The sequence below is a fragment of the Myripristis murdjan genome, chromosome 1 (assembly GCF_902150065.1).
Source record: "Myripristis murdjan chromosome 1, fMyrMur1.1, whole genome shotgun sequence".
NCBI classification, from domain to species: domain Eukaryota; kingdom Metazoa; phylum Chordata; class Actinopteri; order Holocentriformes; family Holocentridae; genus Myripristis; species Myripristis murdjan.
In genome coordinates this window covers 22,440,084-22,458,401 of record NC_043980.1, presented here as the reverse complement: position 1 = coordinate 22,458,401, position 18,318 = coordinate 22,440,084, and the positions used below count along the sequence as shown (strand labels likewise).

Here is an 18,318-nt window from a genome sequence, read left to right as displayed (position 1 = left end):
CAGTCACATGCTGATATGATAATAGATCAGATTGCGCAGAGAAGCAAATATGGCATTTATTTTATTTCTTAGTAGCTTTATCATGATGTTCTGTTATCGTGTTTCAAATGTGTTGCGACTGTGACAATCTATTTTCCCTCTGAGTGTCTTTCTACCTCATACACACAGCCCACACCATATCCAAGCACTATTTCAAACTAAGGTTGCCAGATCTCGGTTGCTGGCTACAGCCCAGCTTCTTTTCATCCCACTAAGTCAAAGCTTTATCCAGCCGGTGGTGGTGTCAATGTAACACCCATGCAGTCTGCCCTCTCACTGCTCTCCCTCTCTGCCTTATCATAACTCTGCAGCTCCGTCTGCCACCAAAGGCCTATGCCTCCGATGATTCACAGTGACGTATTTAATTATGCTTTCATTCATATGACCCACTCAAAGACAGAGAAGCTGTCCCACTGAGACCGGTAGTATATTCACTCTCTAATTCAATGTTAACCTTTACTGTACTTTCAGTCTCTGACGTCCTTAGGTCTACAGCTGCATCCAGTAAGTTCATGGAGTAATGTATCAACATGCTGTGCCAAGCTGACTGACATAAACAGGAGCCAGCCCATCTAAATCAGGAGGCACCCTGCTGCCAGAGAGAACTTTGCACTGATGACCAGTAACATTGTGTGAAGCGCACCCATGTTCAAAATGGACCTAAAAAATGCTGGGGGCATGCTAATCATATCACAAACATACCCACCCACCCATATACAAATACCCTTACTCGCCATAAACACACTGCTCCTCTCATATACAGCAGAGGCGGGCTGACAAAGACAAAAAGAGTTTGCACAATACACTCTATTAACCATTTATGCACTAATGCTGTTCAGACATGTTTCCAATAGTGAAATACATATTCTAAACATTTAGCAAATTCCCCACAGGCTATATATTTATTTATAGGAATATTGACAACAAAACTAGGCTAAAGAGCAAATAAACACAGAGAAAGATAGACTAATATCCTAAAAACACCAGGCACAATAAATACATGAATGAATGTAGTAAGTAGTTTATGTATTCCTATAGTTCAATTATAGGTATTTGGCTTATCTATGGTACTTAATAGTCAGTTTATAGTAAGTGGGTATCATTCATTCATTGGTTTTAGTTGAGAAACTTTGGCACAATAAATAAACAGATCATATATTATTTTCCTATTGTTTTACTGTGTATAGACACAACTACAAAAACACTCACAGGGCAAAACTCATAATTTTAAATTCTTTAAATAACTGGAAAAGCAAACATTACATACCTCTAAATAGATAGCTACCTGATATTATTTAGCACTATCAGGGTCAAGATGCCTAGGAAGTCGCATTCCTGCAGCAATAACGTTCAATGATTTGTTTCATTCATGTATGGAATGAAAATGCTGTCCTAAATACCACTTCTTCTCCAATGGGTCTCATTTTAACAACTAGTCCAAAAAGTATTTTCCAGGATTTGCTGAAAGGATGAAACTGTTTACAAAGTAAACAAATCAAGTTTTGTTTTAAGTGACAATAACCAGTGCAGGCCCCAACACATAAAAATATTAATCAAAATATGTATCATATGCTTGATGTTGAACTAATCTTTCGGCACCACTCCTAATTCTGCCTTCTTAGTGCAGCTGCACAGAATGTGTACATTCAACATCAAAGGCAGCTGGCCTGCAATGGTGCCGGTCTGAAACCTTAACAATCTATTGGGCAGCTGGTGAGAGGCACAGAAAGGCATGTTGCTATATTTAGGTTAGTGTTCATAAGGGCAATATCTGAATCAAAAGAATCAAAAGCTCACTAGATACAGAGACAACAGACATGGCACACTCAATTACATGAACATTAATGTGTCAATTAGCATACAAAGAACACACAAGGTACACCAAAGGCAATGCACGCTTCCTCATACTGTGAAGTTTCCCATTGTCAGAGGGGTTTGAAGACAGTCATGACTACAGAGCAATCATGATGGCTGTGAAGAGTACTGGTCATCAAACGCCGCTGCTGATGACATCCTTGTCACAGCTCCAGCACTCAGTGACTGTTGAGATGGGCACAGTATCTAACCATATGCCCTCTGTCACTTCCTCTGGTGGTTTAAAAAACCTCAGTCAAAAGGCTGCTTCTACCCACTAACAAAAAATTTAGTGAGACGGCCACAAAGAAAACAAGTGGCACATTTCAACACCAGAGGCCATTATAGGAAAAGCCACATGGCTCAGCATAGAAGACATTCCATGACCGCCTGTATGGGGACACCAGACAGGCCGACTATACCAAAGTCCAGTCAAAAGGACACCAAAGCCTGTTCAATAATACAATGTCAAGAGTCAGATAATACATACGACACTCGTCACAAGTGCTAACTGAAAATGCTCACTTCTTTCTGTGTCAAAAACTCCAAAGAAACAATAACTGGCTTGTGAATCAGCATATGAATATATACAGTATGTGATTATATTCTGAATTTTTCTTATAATCAGTGAAACTGCACAGTCAAAGTGTTTTCTGTTGTTACTGGACTAACTATTGGAAAGACTATTCTTGTTACTACTGCTATTTCTGCTACCACTCAGTATCACTTTTTTTTGCACACAAGTCAAAATGAGGATATTAAAAGTACAGCAATGGCATTATCAAGGCCTTCTCTGCCCATCTGGCAATGATTTTCATTCAAGACACAACTATCTAGTTCCATCTACTGCCTTGGTGCAAATTTTGAATAGAAATGGACTTATATAATAGACTGCAGTGCCTACAATATGCATTATAATCTCCCTCAAAAGAGATAACCTTTCATCTGCATAGGTTATCTGCTATTGTTACAAGCTAGGCTGAATATTCCCTTGGAATGTTTTTTCTTGTAAAAGTAATTCAGAGAGATGGGTAAAACTCAAAAATTTAATATGAGGCTTTTAAAAATTTTTAACAAGGAAATGTGGCAAGTGAAGGCATCTTAAACTGTAAAAATGCATGATTTTATGTAAGCCATGAGGCAAAAGGTATAGAAAATATATGTCCCCAAACTTGGGACATAAACATTTTGGCCAACTTTCACACACCGGTGGTGTGGAGGTCACTGGAACATACTCATTAGACCTGTGTCGTCAGTCATAAGTGACACAAGACACCAGCATTAAAATGACAGAAGTAGTAACAGAAATCAGTGTCTTTAGAACCCAGCATATTTGTGCAATTACTAATGCACCCTGTTACAGGTGTCTTTTGAATGTCACATACACTAGATAGTTGTCACAATTTCTAGCCACAGTTGTCACTCATAATGTCAACACTCCAACTGAAAGGCATGAATATGCTTTGATATCTCAGATCCTACACAATGTACATATAATCTAAAGATAAGATAAGATAAGAATCCACTAGAGGCCTGCTAAGCTCACTCCTGTATTAAAAAGTAGTCAAACACTGCATGACAAATGGCTCTGGAACACAGGAGATATTGCTGGTAAAAAAAAAAAAAGAAAGAAAATGTGCAGAGCAACACCATATTATTATATAATTACATAATTCTCCAACAATTCTGCAGTTGTGACCAAACACTGCTGGTGCTTTACTAAAAGCAGAGAAAAATGCTGCATCAAACACCGGTCCACAACCCCTTGCTCTGGTGATGGAGACAGCCACATAATATGCTTTCTGTAATTTCCCTGCTTATCAAACCGTTCAGTTAGCACTGGTGCCCTATGGATGGAGACGCTGTTCTCTAAGAAGAGACAAATCGCATTTAAACAATCAAAATTGCCCCCATATGTCTTTTCATATTGGCCTATGAGGGCTTTAGTGAAGCCACCCTAAGACAGGAAAAGGCACCCTGCAAAATTCGAATCCAGCCACTAGGTGGGATTGATTACTGTATTATTTTAAAAAGGTGCACAGGATGAAATCACAGTGTGGTTACATATTTTTGTCAAAAGAGGGCACTATGGACTTAAATATGCAGCACACCAGGTTAGCGCCAACAATAACCCCTTTATCTCCAAACCACATGTATTTTCTGGGAAATTTACAGTGATTTGACAATAACCAAGACAATACTGCTTGTGAGTGAGACGCCTCTGAATCATCTGCACCTGCTGTGAGAGGATTTGATTATCATTTATTTATCTTATAAAACATCAGAGAAAAAGAGTACACACAGCTGAGCTCATGGGTGCTTACCTTCTTGTTGGATGAGCTTTGGTGTGTGCAACCAGAGTCCAGGTTGTTATTGGGGGCAGACACATTGTTCCTGAGAGAGGGAGACCGCAGCCCTTCCTCCCCCTCTGCTTCCTCTTCCTCCTCCTCTTCCTCCCTCCCGCTCTCCACTGAATGTTCAAAGTCATCACTGTCCTGGTCCATCTCTTCCTCATCCTCATCCTCCTCTTCTTCATCTTCACCCTCTTCCCTCTCCTCATCCTCCCTCCTCTGCTCCTCCCCACCCTCTGTCCTCTCCTCCCCCTCCTCCTCCTCTTGCTGGCTGCTGCTGTTGTTGTTCTCCTCCTCCTCCTCCTCTTCCTCCTCTCCCAGCTGCTGGCCTCGTAACCGCCTCTGCTCGGCCCCCCACATCCATCGGGCCCCCTTCTCTCCCCCGTTCACTTCGTTTGGTTGGCCCTCCTCTTCTTCTTCCACTTCCTCTTCTCCCCGAGGGCCATTGCTGGCTCCCGACTCACTAGGCGCCCATGGTTGTTCTCTCTCACCGTCGACCTGTGCCGCCTCGGGCTGAGAAGAGCCAGACAAAATACACAATGCCTCTAAGGTATACTCTAATGAAAACATCCATCTGTAGAGCTCTTACTGGCCTAAAATTTCCTGCTTGGTTAAGATCATTAGGGAAAGGCAAACTCTGGCACAGTGTACAGCTTTTCAAAAACATTTTTTTTACAAATTAGCATTTAGTGTCTAATTAGTATCTAATTAATAAAATATATTTTCACAATTACAGCGCTTTTCACCCAACCTGTAACTCTTTGCCCCTTAGTTGTGAGTTTTAATTCCCACAATCCTTTTAACATATTCAGAAAGGACTTATTTCATTGCCACAAATGTACTGTGGGGATGTACAAAGTTTGCTCTTGTTTATATTCTCTCATGTGAATATCATGCATGTTGTTCAACTGGTGGAATTACCCTGTGCTGCAGCTGCTCTTCCTCCTCGACAACCCGGTTCCTGTGCTCATCTTCATCACCCTCCTCAGCTGCCTGCTGGGGTGTCCGGGCTGTGGAGGAGGCGTTACCTCGCGCTGCCGGCCCCCCCGGCCCCCGCCTCCGCCTGCTGCTGCTGCCCCCCGACAGCAGATCCTGGTTCATTTCCAAAAGCCAGCTTGCTACCTCCTGGACCTTCGCTAGGCTGTCTGAGGAGGAGAAGGGCTTGACATGCTGGAGAGACACATAGGAGTGAGAGAGGGGGAAAAAGGAGAAAACAAATATATATCAGTGGTCTATATTAATGGAAAAACAACACTTTTAATAAAGATAAAGAATTTAGCTATTAATGCTATTTGAGTTTTTTCTTTTTTTTTGTTATATAGACAGAAACAAACCTCAGTTGCTAACCTGCTGAAAAAACAAAGTGGGACTAACCTTCATCTTTTATTCAAGCCTCAGAACTAAAACAATGGACATTAGCATTTGCTGTAGGAGCCACATAATTGCTTTTCAGCGAAGCAGACACGCGAAGGTAGGAGTGAGTGTTTGGCTTCAGATCACACAGCCTTGGATGCCCTACCTCAAATGCAGGCAGGCAGGCTAGCCTTGACTGCTACTGGTGTTCCAGGTCCTAGTATAGACAATAAACAAAGACTAATCTGTCTAATACAAAGGCAAAAATATGGCTCATCAGAATCCATTTCAGCCAACGTTATTAAGTTACGTGTAGTCTAAAAGCTTTGGAAAATAAAAGATCTGGAGCTGTTTTTGCTTTCTATTAAGATCAGTTGTTTATCTTCCAGATCCACTGTGCTGCTGATGATGCATTTGCTGGCTTATCACAGCAAACCCACTAAATACACGAGCTACTAAATGGCTTGCTTCTGAAAAATCTCTCAGAATTATCTGCAGAAATCAAACCAGCCCAAGAGAATTATCTACAATGAGTCAGCTTCTCCCTCTGATGCAGTCACACACACATTTGTGCAGATATGCATCTAATTCAAACAACAGCATCTGTCTTTCTTACAATAACAAATCACAAATTCTAATAAAGCTATTATAATTGATGATTTTATGACTGGAGCTTGTTCCAACTCCGTATGTGCTTAGGCTTACAGGCACTGAACAGTATAAGTGCATATGGCTGCAGAGCATTAATAGATAGTTAAACCATTACAAGTAGTGGGTGATGGCCAAGGGTTGACAAAGAAGGGCAGCAGTGAAGGAAGAGCAGACTGAAGATCAGAGAAGCTGGACTATAACATTCAGCCTTTCTAATCTGCAGTGTATTCACTGCAACAAACTACACTTAACTGCACACAGACTAGACTGTGCAGTTTGCTTTGCTTACACAAAAGTTTCATGCACATTTCCATTTCAAAAATTGGCTATTTACCCAACCTGAATTCCTGTCTAGATTTAAATGATCACTGCTCACAATCTTGTATGCTAAAAGTGTTACTATGAGTCTCTACTAGGCTACAGCACAATGGCTGAAAATTACTCTTCACAACATCAAATTTCACAATATGTAAAGCAACGGTGGTTTTACAACTACATGTTCAATCATATCCTAGTTTGCATCAGCGATGCAAACACATCAGAGGTCAAAAAGGTGACAAAAACACAGAGAGGCGGCCAATACTTGCTCCCTCAGAAAACCAAAATAAAACAAGCACATCATTTGTGATGAGCTGCAACCAACTCCGCATTTGGGGAAGCCAGCATGCATGAATAAAAGTGGTGGGGCCTGACTGACTCACTGAGGATTAGAAACCAGGATCCCTGGTGTGGCAAAGCAATGCATTACCCATCTGAGCTCAACTCACAGTGATGTAGCAATTGGCTCCAAGTCTTAAAAGTTGATGGTCGTGGCTAAAAAGCAGTGGTTTAAAGTATATTTGTAGTCAAGTTATGATTCATACAGGGCATGAGGTAGACATAGCCAAAGTTAGGCAGGACAAAAGGAGCCTTTGTCTGGGCCGTGTCGAATGTGCTGCAAAGAAAACAAAAACAAAACAATGGTAAACTGAATATTGCTGGTCGGTGTTTGAGGAGTCAGCTTTAACAGAGTTACTGCTGATCATCCACTTTCTTCCTGTCTCAGGACTCTGTGCTTACACCTTGAATTTGCTCTTTTCCCAGTCTCTAACAAGATGCAATGTCTGTCTGGAGCTTGGTAATGTGGAGAAAACTACAACCATTTATAACTACGGCCCTTGTAATTCCACCCCTTAGAATGTAGCTTCTTATACAACACTATGCTGAGTCAGCTGTATTTTTATTGACCACGGACACTTCATTTAAGAGAACACTGGATTGACTGATGGCAAAATAGTCTCAATTTCAGTTTTATTTATCAGGTAGAGGCCACCTCTGGGGAGGACACTGGCAACTTGGCTTGACTCGCTGTACCCCTCCATCATCTCCATTGAGCCCAGAACAGTGTGCCCTATGCAGCTGCAACAGCTTCATCAAAATACTGTCACTAGTGCTCCCTTTCAGATGTTTAAAAGAAAGATCCACACTAAAACACTCCAACATTGTTTAAAAAAAAGCAAATGTGGTGTATTTCTTAACAGTCTTATGGATAACTGGTCAAACGTAAATGATGTGATGTCACATTGAGATATTAGAAGAACAGCTAAACTACAATGGAGTTTGACAGCAGGAAATTTGTCATCTATCTAAAAAGATCAAATCAAACGAGTAAAGATCAGGTTTGGTGTCGCGCCCCTAGAAACAAAGAGCAAAGACTTTTGTCTAGACACAACATTTTGCACCAAAATAACAATTAGCCTTTTCCAGTACAGATTGATCGTACTGGAAAGCAGAGGGAAATTTCTCCACTAAGAGAAACCTCAATAGACCAGAATACAATGCAATGCAGGCAATGCTGGCTGAGGGGAAGCGACTTAGTTTTTCTTCACCAGAAAAACTCATGCACTCTATTTTATTATGTTATTGCTTTCTTCAACTACACATACAAGACACGCGCAGCAGAAGTTCATGTACATTCTCCTGGGACAGTCGACAAACATTCAATGCAGGAAATCATGAACCGAAGTAGAAGACAACAGGTAAATTGAGGGGAAGTGGGTGAATCAAACAAATTAAAACACTTCATCACACAACTCCTGGAACGCAGTGAACCTCACACACTGATGATGATACATAAAACGTTCAAAAGCCTCATCTGCACCAGAGATGTTTGTCATCCATCTCAGACAACAGTAATCAGTGCTGTTGTATACCCTGGGTCCACATGTTTCACAACATCATTGCAACCTGCTTTTAACTCTTCAGGGTTTTTTTCTATCTTTGTACATCAATATAGTTAAATTTAACCCACGGCACATGTTTTAATCGATTCCAATATTAATATTTTAGTATGTCTTTTGCTATTAATACTAGGAAGGTCAACTGCTAACATAACAAACTTCTCTAACACTGGAAATGCTATAGTCTCTACCCCACAATGAATTTTACCAGTGTTTTGGTCTTGTCAGAATTAAGTAATTTAAATAAAGTTTCCGCAGTCTTCACCCCACAACATATTCTCACCTTCACCAGAACAACAAGCTACAGGATGTGGGACAGCAGTATGACTGGCACAATTTTGCTTTGCAAGTGAGCACCATCAAAATTTCATAGAAACAAATACGATTACTTAAATACTGTTCGTACAACAGTGTGGTGAGGCACACAGAGTGCCCCCTTTCACTGACATAGCCCACAAACATGGGTTATGTCAGCAAAATGGATGCTGAAAGCACTCATCGCACTCCTGTATTTCCTTACGATAATGGATATTGACAATGACTGGTCTAAAACATTGAACCGGCTTTTTCTTGCCAGGCAGACAAAATGCCAAGGAACTGCTTATTACAATGCTGCCTGTAGACTGGAGTAGAGGAGATAAGAGAGTGTGTGTGAATACATGCACACCGCATCTTATCCATACTGCCTATTTCCTGTTATATACTATAAACTACTCTAAGGTACAAAAAATGTGTGTGTGTGTGTGTGTGTGTGTGTGTGTGTGAGTGCGTGCCTGTAAAAGTGCATTCCAAGAATTAAATGCAGTAAACTCAAGATGACTGAAGAAATCTGCCATGTTTTTTAATACTTTACACTTCATTGCCGTTCATCATTTAACTACTTAGTTCTTTTTGGCATTTTGCTTACTCAAGCACTTCTGGAAATGTGCCTGTGCGTCTTATATAATCAAGTAATGGCTCTGCCTCCATTTTCCCCTCTGTATGGATTGTTATATTTTAGAGATAAATGTGCAGACACTGATTCAGTTCTGTTGTTTATATTCCAAAGATGAAGTTTAATAGTAGGACATTTTATTTCCTTTGTGCATTAGGTTATTAGATTGCTGTGCATGCAGACCTAAGCTGTAATGCTGTGCCGTTTAGTGGCGTCATTTCTTGGCTGAAGAGAGGTTCAAAAGTCCATAGCTGAAATTGATCCCATCTCTCCATGGTTGCCATCTGAAAAATTGCTTCTTTCCCTATTCCTTTTGTTGTCAGTTAGAAACATCCATCATGGCCTGATGAGTGAAGATCCCTATTATGTTTGTTTTTTCATGTTTAATTACAATTAAACATGAAAAAACTTATTTGAAAACAACAACAACAACAACAACAGTAAAATAGTGATTCCCTAATGAATGAATGGCATGAAACTATGTGAATTGTTGATGTGATTTTTGTTAAGTAAGCTATTCAATGATATTAGTGTCAGACATTATGATATTTGATGGGACGAAGGTTTACACTAGACACAACTACCCATATCACAAATACATTTAGGTTTCTGCCTAGGCTTTGTGCTATATTTCACACTTTTGAATGTATGTTGTTCACCTAAAATAAAACCACTGAACAGAACTGTAAGTTTGCATAAACACCCGAGTATTTAAGTGATGATTTGCAAATTTTTAAGCTGTTTAAGTAGAGTATCAGATTAAAAAGCTACACTGTAAACTGTATTTTTATTTGAGTAATGACGTGCTTTTCTTTAAATGCTAAAGTCTAATGTCTACAGATTGCTGACTCATCTTATGGCCCTTTTCCATTAGTATCTAGTCGGCTCGACTCGGCTCGACTCTACTCGCCTCGACACGGTTTAGGTGGTTTTCCATTACAATTGAGTAACACCTCGCCGTGGGTGGAGTCGTCATAGCAAGGCGGCGCACCGTCCAGCTCACTCTGGATTCTTTGGGCCGCCACCAAGCTCAGAAAAGTCTCCACGTCTTTATTTGACCGCGGTAGCGGTTTGCTTGCCATTTTCCGACTTTGACAACTTCACTGACGATCAATGCGCACGGCCGCTGTTGCCGTTTTTTTTTTTTTTTTTTTTTTTTTAAATGTCGGGTTTTGTTTTCGTGCGGGAGTCGCTCTCGTCACTCCCTGTCCAATCAGTTGCCTGCACGGCGTTTACGTCACATTTTCAGCTCGACTCAGCTCGACTCAGCTCGCTTGGAACCCCGGCTGAGTAGGTGGTAGTACCTGCTACCAGGTACTACCACCTAATGGAAAAGCTCTTAAACCGAGTAGAGTCGAGCCGAGTCGAGCTAAGTAGGTACTAGTGGAAAAGGGGCATTATAATGATTCTCACGGGTTCATTATTAATTGTCAAATGTCTGACCCTGTGCCGTGAGTTGTACACTCAGGTAGGCTGTCCTGCTCTCACCATCGACAGGCCTTTCCTGTATCTCACTGGACAATGCTGTCTGTGGGTTCGTAAGACGTCTCACTGCTCTCTCTCTCTTAGTCATTATACAAAGTTGGGAAAAGCACCATAATTTGCTCTGCACCACCTAACCCTCACACACAATACTGGGTTACATCAAGGTGTTTGTTTCAGGCTATGCAGAGCAGGAGTACCTCACCATATTAAAAAAAAAAAAAAAAATGCAGAAAATTACTTTAGTTTTCCCTGCAAAGAGATTGTTGACTTTTTTTTTTTAGGGCTGATTAATTGATCTACACAGGTAGCTAGATGCTAAGGTCTCTGAGAGTCAACAACAAAAAAAATGTCACTGATTGATTAATTAGGTCTCTGAATGGGTTTGTTCCGAATTTCATTAAAAAGGAAGTTGCAATGTGGCTGAAAAGGCACAAACCTATATTAAGTTGTTTCAGGTCGGGAAATGTTAGATAAAAGCCACAGCCAGTCACAATCAGCTGATGATGTGACAGCTGAACTAACAGATGGACACTACCTGGCTGCTCTTCCCGCTGCTGCAGTGACAATGGAAGTGCCACTTAATGGAAGAGTACTTGAAGCTCATCCAAGATGCATGTTATTGCCAGGTGTAAACAGGCTATGCGGCCTCTCGTGACCCCCAGCACTCCAAGATGCTTCTGATCTTGAGTGAGTGACGGAAACACTGGTTGGCTGGTTTGACTTGTTAGTGAACTGCTGTACCACTGCCAATAGATTAGTTTCAGCTCTTTGGATGCTGCAATGAGCGGCAAAACATAGATTTATTCTTTCCATTTAGATTAAAATTTAGATTTATTCAATTTAGATTTACTGACAGCACCAGCTTGTGAAGTACACTGAGACAGTATTATTTGGGTGCTGGATTTTTCCATAATAAAAGTGGCTCTTTGTCAATGAATGTCTGAACCACTGACTCTTTGTTGAGTGGTTAATTTAAAAATAAAAGGAAAACTGATTAGGTGTATTCCTTCATATGATGTTAAATGTTAATTTGTTCTTAGAGGGAAAAAAAAAGAGCAAAAAATTGTAAAATTGATCTTTGGTGATCAAAAGTCTCAGTGGTGGGGGGGTGTTTACAGAAAGCCTGAATGCATAAACTTAACCTGAATATACACTATATTACCAAAAGTATTCGCTCACCTGCCTTTACTCATACTATGAACTGAAGTGCCATCCCATTCCTAACCCATAGAGTTCAATATGATGTCGGTCCACCTTTTGCAGCTATTACAGCTTCAACTCTTCTGGGAAGACTGTCCACAAGGTTGAGGAGAGTGTTTATAGGAATTTTTGACCATTCTTCCAAAAGCGCATTGGTGAGGTCACACACTGATGTTGGTCGAGAAGGCCTGGCTCTCAGTCTCCGCTCTAATTCATCCCAAAGGTGTTCTATCGGGTTCAGGTCAGGACTCTGTGCAGGCCAGTCAAGTTCATCCACACCAGACTCTGTCATCCATGTCTTTATGGACCTTGCTTTGTGCACTGGTGCACAGTCATGTTGGAAGAGGAAGGGGCCCGCTCCAAACTGTTCCCACAAGGTTGGGAGCATGGAATTGTCCAAAATGTTTTGGTATCCTGAAGCATTCAAAGTTCCTTTCACTGGAACTAAGGGGCCAAGCCCAGCTCCTGAAAAACAACCCCACACCATAATTCCTCCTCCACCAAATTTCACAGTCGGCACAATGCAGTCTGAAATGTACCGTCCTCCTGGCAACCTCCAAACCCAGACTCGTCCATCAGATTGCCAGATGGAAAAGCGTGATTCATCACTCCAGAGAACGCGTCTCCACTGCTCTAGAGGCCAGTGGCGGCGTGCTTTACACCATTGCATCCGACGCTTTGCATTGCACTTGGTGATGTGTGGCTTGGCTGCAGCTGCTCGGCCATGGAAACCCATTCCATGAAGCTCTCTGTGTACTGTACTTGGGCTAATCTGAAGGTCACATGAAGTTTGTAGCTCTGTAGCAATTGACTGTGCAGAAAGTCGGCGACCTCTTTGCACTATGCGCTTCAGCATCTGCTGACCCCTCTCCGTCACTTTACGTGGCCTACCACTTCGTGACTGAGTTGCTGTTGTTCCCAAACGCTTCCATTTTGTTATAATAGAGCTGACAGTTGACTGTGGAATATTTAGGAGCGAGGAAATTTCACGACTGGATTTGTTGCACAGGTGGCATCCTATGACAGTTCCACGCTGGAATTCACTGAGCTCCTGAGAGCGGCCCATTCTTTCACAAATGTCTTGTTTCACAGTCTGCATGCCTGAGTGCTTGATTTTATACACCCGTGGCCAGGCCAAGTGATTAGGACACCTGATTCTGATCATTTGAATGGGTGAGCGAATACTTTTGGTAATATAGTGTAGCTGCTGACTATAAAAAAACATATCTATATATATATCTATATATCTCTATCTATCTATCTATATCTAGATATCTATATATCTATAGATATATAGATATCTATATCTATAGATATATATCTTTATATCTATATATATATATCTATCTATAGATATAGATATAGATATATATATATATATATATATATATATATATATATAAAAAATTTTTTTTACATGAGTTTTATTACAAACTAATACGGAAAATGTTAGAATCTATCATTTTAATTAATAACTGTTTATTAATGTATTAGTATAGTGGTGTGTATCTGAGAGACAACCACACCACCACTTAACACACATACGTACATAACTACATTTCTGGGGGGATATGCACACAGTGTGCATAAAATATGCATAGTATGAGTAAAAAAATTTAAACTGAATATTAAACTGTTGATCATAACTATTGGTTTGACAATTGTCAGCTAAAATAGCCCTAGACAGCAAAATTTAATTTAGACAAACAGAGCAAACCAACAGCATATCAGTTCCTGAGGATGTGATCCTTTTCTCTAGTGCAGATCCATTCCTGTAATTTAGGCTGAAATGAAGGGTATATATTTACATGGAAATCTTAAGCAAAGAACTCCACTCATCAAGTGAAATAAAAAGGCCAAAAACATTTTGAAAAATCCTTTATCGTGAGCCCCACAGGGAAAGACGATTTAGTATCGACATTGCGGCCTCATTTACCATCATTCATCAGTCTACAACATTTAAGAATTCCGTTTCAGCCTTTTTTCTCTTGGTGTCCAGATTGCTCAAATAAAGTAGTTCACTACTGGCCATGTGCAGTCAGTAACGAGGACCTGGGCACTCAGGGTTGGGCGATACTGACAAAATCAAATATCACAATATTTTTGACCAAATACCTTGATATCGATATTGTCATGGCTATTGGTGCTTTCATAAGATACTTACACAAAAGATATTTTTGCTAAACAATTATTAGTAATGTGGGTATGATGATCAAGCAAGTAGAGACAAATAATGAAACAGCTAGAAGTCTAATAAGTTCAGAAAATTGCATTTCTTTACTATAACAGAGCCTCAAAAGACCAGGAAAAGACATCAATTATGTCATGATAATATCACAATATCTGAAATCCCAGTCCATATCTAGTTTCATTTAATGGTAGATAAGATATTAATATATTGCCCATCACTAAGTGCATTATTTATTTTTGCTTAGTGAATGGTACATAATCTTGCTCAGCATAGCTTAATAATGACAATGGTCTCTTCCTTGCACACACAAGGTCTCTACTTAATCTTAACCGTGACAAATTAATCATTATCTGTGCATTTTTTAGACTGCAGCTCCTAACACTAGATACCAGACAGACAACTGGGTAAACATTTTTTGGAGCTGGCGTGCCCAGTTTGGGTCTGTTTCAGTCAAAGCCTATCGTTTTGACCTTGAGGAAAATGTTGCTGGCCCCTGTGTAAGGCTTCTCCCAGCCGCTGCTCTATAGTCCCGGCACTGTGGTGGGAAGCATTATCCCTATCTCAGATTGCACAGCCCCCCTCGGGACTGGTAGTTCATTGCTGTGAGCTCAACAGAGGAAGGCTATGAATAGCAAAAGTTGTCCTGCCTTTTACTGGAACAACCAAGGTTCCGTAATTAGTTTCCTAAACACAGCATGAAATGTGCATTTGTTGTTTTTGTTGTTCAAACAACTGTGCACAGTACACACACAGGGTGGGCGAATGCACAATAAAAACACAATGCTGATCACGTGGGGAGAGAGGCAAATAAATTCTGGTCCATGAAGTGGCCACAAGTTTAGCCAATATGTGCAGCTTGCTTAATCAACCTTACCTTTCAATCATAATGCTTAAGTATTGAAACATCTGAAGCACTCCTTTGATATACTCATGCTAATTTCAAATATATGACAAACAGGAAGATTCAAGGACTCTAGGGAGAAAAAAAAAACTTCTTTAAACCCATATCTGAGGCTCGTCTGGTTTTGATTTACATGTTAATTTGATTCACAACTCAATAAAACAGCATGGTCCCAGGAATAAATTACTTCTTGAAATGGCAAGCAGCAAATTTCAGAGAGACGGGATGCACATTTGTGTAAGCCGCTTTAATGTTAAGACTTGTGAGGTGATTGAAATGGTATTTTGGCACAACTTCATCCACTAACAACGTGCATAGACTGTGCATGGGTATGTAACACAAGGAAAGAGGAAATTCCAGCATCAGAACAAAGATTTACTCATAAAACTGACACACTGTAGTACATGGCCTTCGTTAGCAGCGCTGAAATGTGTTGTATTACTAAATCTTTATTCTCAATACTGTTAGAGCTACTAAACAGCCAGAGGAGGGATAGACAAAAAAAAAAAAAAAAAAGTTTTTGGGCAGCTGTGTAGGGCACGTGTCAATTTGTGTTTCCTGAGGCAAACAGGTGACACAGGTGCCCAGGGGAATTCAAACCACAAACAGGAATGAGATCATAATTTCTATTTAGTTATGGTATCATGAGCACTAAAGGTGTGTGTGATTCACAGAGTCAAGTAATTGCTCATTCTTAAAAGGAAGATGCTACCACTATCTATCCGAGCAGCATAAGCATCCTTTCCTGGAGTGGAGCTATTCCCCCATCCCTTGCTTTCCTTATCAGACTAATTGGAAGACGCAAGCAGAAAACTGTGAAACATGTTGCCTTAGTCAGCAGTAAAGTAACTGTTGTCTGGTGCATCTCAAGTTCCTCTGGCATGTGATACGAAGCAATCACACAAATGTTGAGGGATAATTAGCCAGACACCAAACTTCTGTGTGACTGAGCTGACTGGAAGCTCAACCTACAGGCCAACGTTGTGTGGCATTAACCACTTGGTGCCCTGCCAAGTAAGATAGTGTATCTCTTTAATTGCACCTTGAAATCTGTTGCCTTAGATGCTCATTGACCACAAGCTTGTTTCTTTTCTGAGAGAAATGAATGATATGTAGCTAGTTTGTTATAGTCAGTGCCCAGAACTGTGGCAGTGTGGACCGAGGCAGCACTCACTGCAGCTGCTGATAGGGAAGGTTTGGGACTTCTTCAGTGTATGGTGCCAAGTTGGCACTCCACAGATAAACCCACAGCTGTGACGCACACAGGAATTACTTTTACCTTGTGTATAGCTTAAATTCAGGACATTTTAGCTTGAGCATGCTTCTCCTGGGTGTATTTAGGTCTGGTTCTCTTTGGATTGTGATGGATGGCTGACTGGAACACAGTAACTTTCAACTGACAGGATGTGACCACAGACTAATTAGCATGTTCCACTATGTCAACTTAGTAATAAATTGATTAGAAGTCATTTTCATTCAATTTTATAACTAGTATTGCATTCTATTCAGTTTGAGGCTATTGATATACATTTTGTCTGGACAGCATTGGGCTTGTCAGATAAATGTATTAGCATGCTGTTAGCATACATCTAGCTAAAGTTACAAGACAGTTGATTGAGAATTTAACTGAAAAATACTTGACTGAATGGCTGGGCAAAATGGACATAATCTAATATCACAATACTGCTTTCACAAGATATTCACACATAACATATTTGATAAACAGGCACTGGCAATGTGAATGATGACCAAGCAGGCAGAGGCAAACAACAGAACAGCTAGAACAGTCTATTTAATTCTGAAAATTACATCCCTTTACTGTAACACAGCTTTTAAAACCCAGAAAAGACAACCTTTAAGCCATATCACTATATTATGATAGCCTAAATTTCAATCTAGTGTGATATCAATATATCACCTGACTCTACTTCACAAAATACAATTCACATTTCACCTTTCAATAGTCTTGTCAGTTTGCATTAATATGTGTCCTTAAGTCCACTGCACCTCAAGTGGTGCCAAATGGCTGACATACTCAAGCATTTGTATCTCTCACAGTGCACAGTATTGGTGAAAGTCAGCACTCCTTTGACTCACACTCAGTCAATTGCCCACACAAACCGAATCAAGAGGCAAAGGTTGAAATATAGCTAAATAATGGTCTTGATATCTGGTGCTGGAGGTAGCCTACTGCAATTAGGTGTATATTTTATTTGCTTCATAATGTTCTGCGCAGAGTGGAGTCCTTCTTAGATTTAATAGCTCATGTTTAGAGGGTAAAGGGTAATTTAATTATTTATATTTCAAAATGCAAATGAGGACATCCATATCAATGAGATACTCACGACTGGAAAAAATATCGCTGCTGGTGCAAACGTAAATGTCACTGCGGAACACTGTTGAAAGTATTAGCCAAGCTAAGACCATTTTACATTCTTCTTTAAAAATCATGAATGTCAGAAAGCAATTATTTTTCAAAACAGATGCATCACGTTTGGCTTCCAGATAACTCAAATAGAGCATGTATGCATACAAAGCAGCCCATGAGAGGTGGTACAAACTCGCTTATTAATTGAAACTGAAGCAATCAGCTCACAAATTACCTGCTGATTCACCTGATGACTTATTCCTTTAGGGCAAGCATTCAACAGTAAATTGAAATAAACTGTTCAGTTGTTAATCAAATGGTCTAAGGGAGTTTGTATTTGAATAACAGAAATGTGTGGTATCTGCAAAATTGCTTTACTTGGAATTATTCAAGTGTTTGATAATCTGCTCACACGGCCTGTTTGACGTGGACAGAACTGGAAAAGTTTTTTAGAACCAGGAGGGCTTAAAATATCATCTGCTGTCTGATGACGAATCTCTCCTGACTTGAGAAAGATGAAACCTGACTTAAGGGATGCTATCTTTCCAAGGCTATGGCTTACAGCTGGCAGATATACCTTGTTGGGGAAAAAGAAAGAAAATTAGTAGACTGGGCAGAACATCCTCAAATGGCAGCAATAAATCACACCGATGTGACCTTAATAGAACAGTGGGAGAGAATGAGGAAAATATTAGCTGTTCACACAGCACATAGTGCACACTGTAACAATGGAAATAGGCTGTTCTGTGGCTCTATGATAGCTACAGTAATA

General features: G+C 40.3%; 1 protein-coding gene across 1 annotated transcript in view; it reads right to left on the bottom strand.

Moving 5' to 3' along the window:
- fbxw7 (F-box and WD repeat domain containing 7) overlaps window positions 1-18,318 on the bottom strand; it is a 158,467-nt gene that overhangs the window by 82,975 nt on the left and 57,174 nt on the right. The window contains exons 3-4 of the mRNA XM_030044094.1: window positions 5,166-5,414; window positions 4,218-4,757 (exon numbers count right to left, since the gene is read on the bottom strand). Coding sequence (XP_029899954.1) covers window positions 4,218-4,757; window positions 5,166-5,345 — 720 coding nt within the window. The 5' untranslated portion in view covers window positions 5,346-5,414. The remainder of the gene's footprint in view (window positions 1-4,217; window positions 4,758-5,165; window positions 5,415-18,318) is intronic.